The following is a 13,047-nucleotide window of genomic DNA, read 5'->3' as shown; positions in this document are numbered from 1 at the left end:
GTCTTCAAATACATACAGTTTTTTAGCAGACGCATTCATAATTAGAAATAGTTTATGCATACAAATGCATAAAAATGTATTTCCCTTTTAAAACTCAAATGGTAATATACTTCATGTGTAGCTCTGAAACTTGCATTTCTCACTTAACAAATATTAGAAGTAATTCCAAATATTACATAGTGAACTGCATCATTCTTTCTAATGGCTACATAGTGTTTCACTTATAAATTATGAACATAATTTATTTAACCAGTCCCAAATACAGTACATTTGGGTTATTTCCATTCTTTTGCTATTAGGAATGGTTACTATGATGAATAAATTTATATATACATAGTTCTGCATATTTGTTAGCATATCTGTAGGGAAAATTCCTAGGAATAGAATTGTTGGGTCAATGATGTTTATTTATGATTCTGTCATCATTTTACTCAATCTTCTTTTTCTGAATATATTACTAATATCTACATACACAATTCTCTTTTCCCACTTCTACTTTCTATCCTTCTAAACACAACTCAAAGACTGTATCTTATGTTTCTGTACATGTTTTCTCTCTACCACTGAATCTTGATCTCTTTTAGGCTAACAACTGGGCTAATTTAATTTTACTACTTCATTTTACAATACTTGCAGAATCATAATAAGGCTTGAGAACTATTTACTGAATGAAAGAGATTGTGAATTGTGCTACAACTTTTAAAGTTTTTTGAGCAAAACATTTCCATTTCACTAATGGAAAAGCTTAGACCGTTCTCTGAACATTTTGCATTGAGTTTTGTCATGGATGTCAAACACTGTTTTCATTGTATTTACCTGAGTTTATTTATTAGCCACTCATTGATTAAAAGTCGCAAGAAAAAGAACATGGTTCCCTGAGAAACTAAAGCCACAAACATTGCACCTAGTTTATCCATCTCAAAGGTTTCACTTGGATACTCCACTCCATATGCTTTTAAGAAGTCTAGGACCGACTGTTGTTGAGAAAGTTCGATCAAACCATAGCCAAAACAGAATTGTGGGAAAATCAGGAAAATGCGCTTGAGGGTTTCAGAAATAAGTTCTAAAGTCTGAAATAAGAGAAAAAAAAAGTTCAGTGTTAAGTTTTCAACAAATTGATGAAAATGTGAAACTAGATGTAGATAAATACTGAAACTTGAGAAGCTTATCTAGATTGGTAATTATTGCAAGTACATGCTGAATTTACATATAAACATTTACTATAACCAAATGGTGGAGATTTATTACCAAAATAAAAGCAGAAAAGGATTATATACATTTTTGAGATGGTCTAAGGCATCAGGCCAAACCCTGGGGACTTCAGAGTGTAGTAATAGCAAGGGTACTGGGGTCTGATAGAGTATCTGTGGGGCTTCCCTGGTGGCTCAGGTGATAAAGAATCTGCCTGCATGTGGGAGACCCAGGTTCAGCCCCTGGGTTGGGAAGATCCCCTGGAGAAGGGAATGGCTATCCACTCTAGTATTCTTGCCTGGGGAATTCCATGGAGAGAGGAGCCTGGCGGGCTCCAGTCCATGGGGTCACAAAGAGTTGTACACGACTGAGCAACTAACACATAGGTAGATGCCTGAGTAAAGAGGGATTTAGTAAAGTTTTGGAACTAAGGTAATTCCTACTTGAAGAGGGAATAAAATGGTAAAATGATATGGAAGGAGAAACAACCTATCTCAAAGAGGAGCAAATGGCACATTTTCATGCTATTCATACTTGGGACCAACCACTTGCAGCTCATGAATTTTCTTATTCCTCCTGGAGTATGCTTGTCTATTCCTTCCTTCATTTTCTCTTTATTCTTTTCCATTCAATTGTCCAGCATTGTTAGGGCTTCCCTCCTCACTAATCATAATTGTTAGCTATGAGTGGAAAGTGATGCTTACAAAGAAGTAGATTCCACTACATGACTGAAAGGGAATGGGTTGGGTTTTTTCTCTATGGATGTTCAAATGAATCTTAACTCATAGTCATACAACTAAGACATGTTGTCTTTGTCCCTACCATACCATAACAATTTATTAATAAGTAAGAAGTTTAGCTGACTGATTGGCTGCATGATTTCTCTACTGCCATACAAAGTATCTGACTGAATATCTCCATTCCCCTACTCAAGCCCTATCAAATGTCAATAGTTTTGTCATTGCATAAATACAATCAGGGAGCCAAATCCTTTGAGCTGTTTTGTAGATACTGAAACCCCAGGTGGTAGAAGTTAACTTGTAAGCTGCCCACAAGCACAAAGACCCCAGATGACTGGAACTGGAAGACTGATGAGATTGACCCCAATTACCTGACCACCAACCAATCAGAAGAATGTCCATGAGCTGATCACATACCCCACAACCTCGTCTCCCTCACCCTGTCTTTAATAAAAACCCTTCTCTGAAAGTCACTAGGGGAATTTATGTCCTTCAAGCCTTAGTTGACTCGACTCCTTGCTTGGTGCTCTACAATAAAATGATGCCTGTGTTTCACCAGAAAATACAGAGACATTAAACTAGATACATACTACCAGAGACATTAAATTAAAAATTCTAAAAAGAATTTTTAAAGGCCATAGTTTCCCCTCCACTACATTTAATACAATCAAATGAAATTCCTCTATTCTATTTAGAGAATGCGAAATACAAAAAAATCTTTCCACCTTGAACATGTTGAAGCATTTGATCCAATCACTGAAGTTTAGCAGACTAATAAAGGACCTTACCGTATCATTAGGCTTTTCCTTGGAAAGAAAGTACACCACCGACAGGGAAACAATGGAATTGATGCCAAAAAAAAGGTTGATGCAGACGTAAGTGATGAAAGCCATTCCTGTATCATGGAAGAACCCAGCCAGCAAGTACATCCAAGAAAATGTGGCATACCTTTATATTAAGAATACTAAGAATTAAAATCATACCATGATTACTCTTTTACTAAATAAATAAATAGCTTAGATGGTGTTCCAAAGTGAAAATAAACATTAGGATGAGTTGTCAAGCCTTGTAGTTAGACCTCTTTTTTATCTCTCTTTTTAACAACAGCCAAAAAAAAAAAAAATCTAAAGCACACACTTTTTTTTACCCCTACAATAAAGATGTTATGTATTTTACAATGTCACAATATGACTAAATCATGAAGCGTACTTTTAAGGAATCTTGAGTAGTCGTTACAACCACAAATTAATTTTTACTTGTGAAGAGTCAGACATGACTGAGTGACTAAACAATACAATACTGGTACCTCACCCAGGCAAGATTTTTTTTTTGGATGGAAATATGAGTTTAATATATATATATATATATATATATAATATATTATAATTTAAAGTTGAGAAAAAAATGACATCATTGTTGGCTAGCTAAGAAGGCAGAGCATGCTTAGAAGTTACATGTCCTGTTTTGAGCAAACACTTGAGTAACCTTTGGGGTAGAGAAGTAAAACTAGAGACAGATCCTTCATCAGGCTACAATTTAGTTAGCTACAATTGCTAACTAAATGGATACTACTCATGCATTCAGGGCAAAAAGAAGTGCTACTAAAGTATTGATATTGAACTATACTACTCATATTAATTACCTTAATTCAGAAACAATTTTATGTCTGTTTTCTTAGGCACCCATAATAATAAAAATAAATATACATGAATATATTCACTTTTTAACATCATATATATTTATATATACTCACAATTTGTTAGTACATAAATTCACACACATCTGTACATTTTTCTGATCATTTTAAAGACTCCATTTGTTGTAAATTAAATTACGAATGTAAATTGTTAAGTGTGACATTCGGCACCCAGTAAGTGCTCGTTAATAATAGGTATACTATTAATAACAACATTAATTTTCACAAGTATTACACTTTACAAACTATGGACTAGCAAGTGTAATATATTGCTAATCATTACTCATGGCTAATGAAACCCCAAGACATTTGTAAATTAGCTAATGAGATTTAGGTTTGCATCTAGGAGCATTTAATTCTATAAATTCTTCTTTCACCACAGCTTACCCAAACAGCAGAAGTAGGAGAGATACAGCACTTAGGTTGTTTTCACTATAGAAGGCAGGTAACTTGAAAATCGCAATGACACCAATTGAAAATGCCACGGGCACCAAGTAGAAGGCCTGTGGGAATATGCAAAACAACGTTTAACATATGGCAAGTTTTTTCTTTTTTTGAATCAATAGCCCATCTAGTTTAAAACTGTAACAAAATGACCTAGAAACGCTTCAAGAAATGAATTATTATCTATATTCCTGTTGCTTGTAACATTCAGTTCATTTTACACTGATCTCACTCTTGAATTCATCTCCTGCAATAAGAGGTCAAGCCAGTCTCCATCTTTATAGAGTGACTCCGAGTCCCTGGCGTTCCTGCCTCCAGACTTTGAGACTTGGGATCATTTGGTGACAGAGGTTCAGTGAAAAAGATAAGACAGCCAGGTATCTTGGTATTAGATTCAGTCCTCAAAGTATTGATTTTATTTTGAATGCTGGAACTCTCTCAGATGGCCGAATTCTAAGGCTTGGTGAGCAGTGTGACTGGTAACCACTCTGTGGTTATCAGAGCCACTCTGTGCAAAACAGTAGGACAGTGGGTACTACACATTCTTGGAATCACAGGGATATGAACAAAGAATTCAGTGTTTCATTGGCAAGAAAAAAAGTAAATGCTGAGGAGTTTGCAGCAAGATGTACACAATGAAAGAGATGGTAAGCTAATTAGAGAGGAAAAGGTCCTAAAATTGGAATCAAGACCAGAAATATAATAACAGAATCTGAGTAGTAAGTAGCCCTTCATAGGAGTATGCACTTTAAGCTTTCTTGACACATTAAAGCTCCAATTAAGTCCACAGGACTCATTACCGGTTTTTTTTTAAGATTTGACTTCTACAACAAATGCATTTCAGACCTCACTGGAGTCATTAACCAAATGGATAGGCAGTTAATTACTCTTCAGTCCTTCAAGCCAATGGTCTTTATAGCAACTCAGACAATTTTGCCATAATTACCAGGCAAATACATACCCATCCCAGGCATTTGGTCAATGCTGGCACATTTGGAGTCAAGAAAAACCATCTGAACTTTGAGACCAATTTATGCAAATAAGAGAGTTATCAATGAAATTCATCCTTTATTTTCCCTATTAATCTTTTCTAATGTGTCATTCAGCAGAGGCTATTACTTCAGATCTTTCACTATTAGCTGATTAGATTTTTATAAGCTTGTTTATATGTTGCCACTAGGCAAGACTCTTCTGCTTTAAGCTTCCATTTCTCTCATTTCAAACTTCAAAATACTTAAAATAACTTGGTGAAGGGGTTGGAGCATATTTTCCAGGTTCCACTCCCAAGATACAGATCACATGAGTCTGGAGTGAGGACCAGTGACCTGCATTTTAGCAAGTGTCCTGGGGAATCTGATGCAAGGTCCTCAGACCACAGAGATAAGGGCAGGGCAGGTAGATTTCTCTTTCTTCCAACCACTGGATGAATATAAGCCTGATGAAAATTTTTTCCCTTAATTTACTGTCTTTGTGGTAATAATCTGAACAAACTGAAACAAATAAGTCTCAAACATAAAACTGTCATCTTGGAGAAGGAGATGGCAACCCACTCCAGTATTCTTGCCTGGGAAATTCCATGGACAGAGGAGACTGGTCTCCCCGACCCCTGCCCTCTGTCAAAGTTGCGATCCCTATTTCCAGCAACTTTCAGAAGGATGCCTGAGAAATAAAGTGTAAACTTGTTTTAAAAAAAAAAAAACAAAAGAAAAAACCTGTCTTCTAGAGTTGGACTATAAAGAAGGCTGAGCGCTGAAGAATTGATGCTTTTGCACTGTGGTGCTGGAGAAGACTCTTGACAGTCCCTTGGACTGCAAGGCTATCAAACCAGTCAGCCCTAAATGAAATCAACTCTGAATATTTGTTGGAAGGACTGATGCTGAAGATGAAGCTACTATACTTTGGCCACTTGATGAGAAGAGCCAATTCACTGGAAAAGACTTTGATGCTGGGAAAGATTGAGGGGAGGAGGAGAAGGGGACGACAGAAGATGAGATGGTTGGATGGCATCATGGACTCAATGGACATGAGTTTGAGAAAACTCTGGGAGACAGTGAAGGAGGGGAAGTCTGTTGTGCTGCAGTCCATGGGGTTGCAAAAAATCAGACACGAACGACTTAGCAGTTGTACAACAACAACTATCCAAATCAGCCCTGTCTTTCTTGCAAAGACACAAGTGACTCACCATGTCATAAATGAAGTTGGTTACCCAGTAGCAGGTGACACTGATGCCTGAAATGTGTTGCAGCTGCTTGGCTTTTGTCTGATGCTCCCGCACAACGTAGGTGACAAAGCTGGCAGTGGTGACAGAGTAGCCCATCAGGATGGAGAGGGCCACTAAAATATCGATCAAGCTGCTCATTCTGCAGTGAGCAATAGGGGAGGAGAGCACACATAAGCTTGGGGAACTCTTTTCCTTTCAGGAAGTTCATGGAAAAAGCCATCAACAAAACAGTACAAGAGTTGGCTGTGACACAAATAAGTTTTCCTACAGGGCAGCCAGATAATATCTTCCACATGACTCAGCTATGACCCTGGGATAAACAGCTTGAATGCATCTGAATCGACTAGGGATGTTTGATAGAAAAACCTGAGTCTCCAAGGGTTACAGGGTATATGCAAGAGATACATAGATTTTGAGCATAGAAATCATACAATACTTAAATGCTATGCAGGGAAGTTGAAATGATGAAACACTTATGCACTTGACTTATAAACACAGCAGATTCTGTGAAGCTACAGTCAACAAGCTCTACTTCACAACCTCACTCTACACGCTTTCAGAAACTGCCTTTTATCCCAGTCAGTGACTTATATTACCAGCTCTTCTAGATTAACATTCATTCAGATACAACTGTGATTTCTAATTATAGCACTTCTCAATATGCCAAGGAGAAAGGAGTCAGGCCAGATATATCTGCTTACGTGGCTTGTTCTTGATCTTGCACTCCTGGATAAGGATGGCTATACATGATGATACCTTAAAGGGGAGACAGTTCTTTTCATTAGTATGTATTCAGTTAATCAGAAACACTAATTTTTATACATGCTACTATATAAAATAGGTAACTAATAAGAACCTACTGCATAGCACAGACAGGGAACTGTACTCAGTACTCTGCAATGGCCTATATAGGAAAAGAATCTTAAAAAAACCAAGAGGGTGGATACATGTATACGTATAACTGATTCACTTTGCAAACACCTGAAACTAACATAGCACTATAAATCAAGTATACTCCAATAAAACTTTTAAAAAGGAATACCAATATTTTTCCATGAATAATATGTAATACTTGCAAAAGAATTTTACTTTGGTGACTATCTTTTAAAATGAAATGATTCCCTCTGCCCCCCAACCCCAATCTCATCAATACTATACAACTGATGGCACTCAAACACACACAGAAAAAAACCCAAACCATTTTTCACATTGTGCTTGGAATTTGGGGGGAAGGGACAGGAATTTACACTTTTAATATAGCATGCTTCCCATCTACTACATTTAAGTTATTATTTTCCAGTTTCTTCTTTCCATCTGGCAATAGGTATGTTTGTATTAAAGCACTTTAGAACTGTATGACATTTGAAGAAACAAGTCAAAGGGAGACCAGTTACATGAGGATCTCCTAAAGAACAGATGCTTTCCACCCCGCCTATGCTGTCTGAGTAACTTTAGAAACAGTAGGGGTAGGAGTGAGGATATCTCCTATGTACTTTTTCCCGTATAGTCAAAAGCTGAGCACGAACTTTCTCACTTACTGCTTATATAGTATATGTTCATTATATTAGATATTAAGACCCTTTCATGGTACCAAATATAGATTATTCTAAAGCTCTATTCTTTCCATTAACTTAAATTAATAATTTTTACTAAGTAGATTATGACATGTTTTGAGGTTAAAATCTGCAACTGTTCTGTATTGAAGCAAAATATATAAAAGTTAAAGCAAAACAAAGAAACTAACAGCAATAATAATCAACTTGACATATAATTTTAATTAAATCATTGGGGGAAAGCACCTTTCTTTTATGCAAATTAATGGGTTGTCTTTTACTGAGAATTAATTTTCCTTGGGACCTACTTAAACCTTGTTGCTGGATTATAATATAGACAAGAGCAAGTCTCTTATTCCTGACTTATATTGATATTTTGGAATCAAGAAATACTCTATTTCACCAGAGAAATCTTTACAAATACATTTACTCCAATATGAAAAATGCTGCTGAAACATTTTTTTTCTATATCTTTGGCAGCAGCATCAAGTTATCAGAGTTTGGAATCTATATTACCATCTTTTCTGTGGGTTCTATCAGCTACCACAGTCTTGAGCACAGTCAGTAGTCGATGAATGCTTATTGACTCTAATAAAACCTCAAAATTTCAATTATCCCCCCATATGTAATATACATTAAAAATAACACATTTTCTGTAGTTTCTACACTTGTAAGCCTAAAATGAGTAACTTCCCGTTGACCAATGCTAGTAATGCAATAAGAATAAACAGGGTAGAGAGAACAATGTGTTAATATTTTTGGAGAAGAGCCTGGTTGTACAACATTTGCTATTGAAAACAAGTAAATTTGTATTCTAGGTGAAGAAAACAGAATTTTCAAGTTAAATTAACCACTAGAGGGAACCACATGAATATAACAGATATTGACTTGCAAAGGAAAGCTAATTAAAAGGTTTTTATTAGCATGTTAAAATTCAGAGAATCAATTTTACAACTAAAGGCAAAATCTCAATTCATGTAGAATCTAACAAAGATGGCTTAAAATAGCTCGTGTAGTAGGGGGAGGTGGCAGGAGGCTATTTGAACTGATTTTTAAAAACAACATTATTATGGTATATCCCATATACTCATTACAATATAATAAAAGTATTTTACGGTGACATGGCTTTCTTCTTTGAAAGAAAACAAGCTCCTTACTGATAGGGTAGAAAGTTACCACTTTCACAAGACTAAATAAGAAAAGTTAATAAAAAAATAGAAGGCACACTACTACCAGTCTCCACATGTAATGCAAGCTAAGCCTTATTTTTTAATTAAAAACATTTCCTTTTAGGGTCAATACATAAAGTTTATGTTACAGAATTCTTAATTCTTTATACTCTGTAACTTAGAACTACAAGCCTGCCAGGATCCAGGGCGATTCTGACTGCTTTCATCTTGGTAAAGAACACGAATAATAAATGAAACCTGAATAAAGGTTTCAAAAGCTGACTCTTCAAAGTGGCACTGTCCCTTTTTCTTACCTATATACCTTTGCAACGCTTCTTCCTAGTCATTTCTATGGTTCCTATACTGTCACAGCAACAAACATCTTTTGTTCTCAGTAAGACATCCTGGTGAAAGTCAAACATTGAATAGTATTTCAAACCAGGTTACACTAGACTCACCTGGCTTTACTCATCATTTAACTTAATTTACCACTTTTGACTACACCCTTTATTGATGTTCTGGATCTAAGCACTATCTATCAAACTTGTTATTTTCTTCATGGTTCCTGCTGCTAGGAAAATGTCAAAGCAGTGGGGAAAAATACTGTTTTCTCAGAAATGAAGACTCTGAAAGATTCCGTCTCTAGAATGAGTATTCGACTACAGTTTACTTCCATAATTGCCAGAACACCCAGCACATGCTATTATGCCTGACAGTAGGGAGGTGAAAGAAGAGAAGACAACAGCATTTCTTTTTTAAACAGTCTGTTAGTCTATTTATTAGGCTGTTGACAAGCAAATATGTTATTTTATTTTCTCCATCTTTATTATTATTTTGGGGATCTATATGGGAAAATAATCTGAGCAAGGCTTAAGAAGATGAAATGGAGAATAATTGAATTAGAAAAAAAAAATCAGCCTCTTTTGAATTCCAAACCCTTTAAAAAAACTATATGGAAGGGACTTCTCTGGTGGTCCAGTTGGCTAAGACTCCACGCTCCCAATACAAAGGGCCCGGGTTCAATCCCTGGTCAGAGAACTAGATCCCACATGCTGAAACTAACAGATCCCATGTGCTGCAACTAAGACCTGCTGCAGCCAAATAAAGAAGTAAATATTTTTTAAAAAATGACTATGCGGAAGCTTCTTGAGAAACCCCAGAAGTAGACTTTGTTGAGTACAGAGAAATATTGGGAAAATGAAGCGGCAGGAGCCAAACAAACCTGGGTTCAAATCCCACTTCTGATTCCCAGAGAAATAACAGTAGGAAACAATACTACTCATCACAAGAAGGTGCTAAGTATTAGCAATATTTTACACACAGCATGCGTCCTTATGGTAAATACTCAATTAATGGTAACACTTCATTTCTGGTAGAACTTCTAAAGTTTTGATTTCACATTTAGATTTGGAAATAATATTTATTAACATTATCACTTTATTTTTTAGCCTATGTACAAGTAAATAGCTATAAAATGCTTTCCTGTGAGATATAACTAAGAGGTATGAGAACAGAAATACGTATAAAGTCAGCATTATTATCCTGACTTGATAAACAAAGAAGCTAAATTAACTTGAAATTGAGGGGATTATCCAGAATGTTCCATCTGGTGGTAGTACTACTTCTAAACTCCTTTTAAAGATCTGTGGTTTACATACCATAAAATAACTGCCACAGGGAGGAAATGGGGTCTAAAGCACATTTTCACATGGAGAATAGCAAGAGATTCAATACAAGGGGCTTCTATGTAAATAACTTTACCATGTCGGGCAGCATCGTATTTTGACATGTTAACTCGCAGGAGGAAATTATTCAGGCTGTTGAGGTAAGCTGGAAGGGAGTGATAGCCTTCTGGATCATACCACACCTGTAACATTCCAAAAGAAGACAAGATCAGTATGGTGTTCAAATAAATTAGGCAGTCTTTATATCTTACAGACTATATAATTTATATTTAAAATAAGTGCACCAGTTTCCTCAGTAACTTATTTCATCTTGGCAGATTATGAACCATCCGCCAGAGTGCGGACCATAGAACTCTAAGTTTCCAACCTAGAGATGGGTGGAGATCGTAAAAACAACTTTTTCCTACTTATAGCACTGAGTTATTAGTTATCCTAGACTTTCTCTACCGGTAAAGCTTGAAATAAACAGAAGAAGTCATTATTATCTTCATCTCTGTGACTGGTCTATGGTGATTCTGGAACTAGAACTAAGGCAATCTGTCTCTTAATAATAATAATAATAATAAAAACAAATGGCATATAGGCCAGGCTGTAGAAAGAAATAAAATATTAATACATATACAAGCACTGTGTCCTTAGCAACAAGATTGATAACCTTGAAATACCTCCACTAAATTTTTATTCCTAGTTATAACCCAAAAGAAAGTGAGTTACTTTATCTTCTATGTCAAAAGGAAAGGGATATTTAACAATTTAAAATATTGTTGTTGCTTATTCGCTCAGTCATGTCCAACTCTCTCTGACCCCACGGACTATAGCCCACCAGGCTCCTCTGTCCGTGGAATTTTCCAGGGTTGCCATTTCCTTCTCCAGGGGATCTTCTTGAACCAGGGATCAAACCCACGTCTCCTGCACTGGCAGACACTGGCAGGCAGACTCTTTACCACTGAGCCACCAGGGAAGCCCATATTTAAAATATTGGTATACCTCCAATCAAGAAAGGCAGTTAGTAATTCGAAATTACAAATCTGATTTAAAGAGAAATTATTTAATGTTAGAACTCCCTTATATAAGAATATTTACTCTATGTGTGGAGAGAGGAAGAAAAGAATCAAGGGGGAGCATTCAAGTCCCTGGCTGTCCTATTTACGTTCTATATGAACTTACAAAAGCCAGCTAAAATATACTCGGTAGTACCTATCTCTCAGGGATGTTAAGGGGATGTATAGGTAGTTGGTATAAAATGTGACACCAGTGCTTCATTTATGAGTCACTAAATGAGTATTTGTTTCTTCACTTCCCACAAGTTTGTACCTGTCTCTTACTAACAAATGGGAAATATGTTACGACCAATTCAAGATTTAAAGACTACTTGTGATCGTATGGGTAATCATATGTGTCTGATTCTGTGACTCTAGCTTGTTTCAAATTCAAAGCATAGATATAGTCTAGAAGGAAAAACACCAACAGAATTGTTTATATCCATCAAATTGTTAAGTGTCCATGTTCTTTAAAAGCACTGCCTGGTGGCTCAGATAGCAAAGAATCTGCCTGCAGTATAGGAGACCTGGGTTCGATCTCTGGGTAAAGAAGATTCCCTGGAGAAGGGAATGGCTACCCACTTGCCTAGAGAATTCCATGGACAGAGGTGACTGGTGTGCTACAGTCCACAGGGTCAGAAAAAGTCAGACACGACTGAGCGATTAACACGCAAGAAGCAAAGCTCAACGTATATGACACATACCCGGAAAAATGCCTAAAACATCAAGGTATAGTTAACAAAATATTACCAAGGGGCTATATCCATCACTCAGGCTGAGAAACAGAAATTGCCAGCATCTAGAACATCTTCTCTTTGACAAAATATTACCAAGGGGCTATACCCATCACTCAGGCTGAGAAACAGAAATTGCCAGCACCTAGAACATCTTCTCTTTGACAGTCTGTGTCCTTTCAAATCATAATGTGCTCTCTCAGCTCTAGATGATGTGGTAGTTTTGCTTACTCTCAAAGTTTATAGTAAATGCAATTATAGTTGTGTATTCCTTTCTGTTTTTGCTTTTGCCTACTAATAGTGCTTGGAAGAGTTAGCCTACTTATTGTATGGAAATGAATTCATTTATTTTCATGGCTGAGAGTTCTACTGAATGGGTATATAACAATTTATTTATTTATGCTATTGTGTATGGACATTTGGGGTTGCATTTTCAGCTAATATGAGACATGCTACTATGTGCATTTTTGTATATGTAACCGGATACTAAGATCATGGGATGACTTTATTTTTGGGGGTCCCAAAATCACTGCAGATGGTGACTGCAGCCATGAAATTAAAAGACACTTACTCC

The 13,047-nt window shown here is 36.4% G+C and overlaps 1 protein-coding gene across 1 annotated transcript in view; it reads right to left on the bottom strand.

Moving 5' to 3' along the window:
* Positions 1 to 13,047, bottom strand: part of ABCA12 (ATP binding cassette subfamily A member 12) — a 188,994-nt gene that overhangs the window by 16,205 nt on the left and 159,742 nt on the right. Inside the window, exons 39-44 of the mRNA XM_043445962.1 lie at positions 10,776 to 10,881; positions 6,994 to 7,048; positions 6,254 to 6,431; positions 4,015 to 4,130; positions 2,720 to 2,879; positions 817 to 1,070 (exon numbers count right to left, since the gene is read on the bottom strand). Of these exons, the coding sequence (XP_043301897.1) occupies positions 817 to 1,070; positions 2,720 to 2,879; positions 4,015 to 4,130; positions 6,254 to 6,431; positions 6,994 to 7,048; positions 10,776 to 10,881 (869 nt within the window). The remainder of the gene's footprint in view (positions 1 to 816; positions 1,071 to 2,719; positions 2,880 to 4,014; positions 4,131 to 6,253; positions 6,432 to 6,993; positions 7,049 to 10,775; positions 10,882 to 13,047) is intronic.

The sequence above is a fragment of the Cervus canadensis genome, chromosome 24, assembly GCF_019320065.1.
Source record: "Cervus canadensis isolate Bull #8, Minnesota chromosome 24, ASM1932006v1, whole genome shotgun sequence".
NCBI lineage: Eukaryota > Metazoa > Chordata > Mammalia > Artiodactyla > Cervidae > Cervus > Cervus canadensis.
Note: the sequence above shows the minus strand (reverse complement) of the source record. Positions and strands in the feature narration are given on the sequence as shown.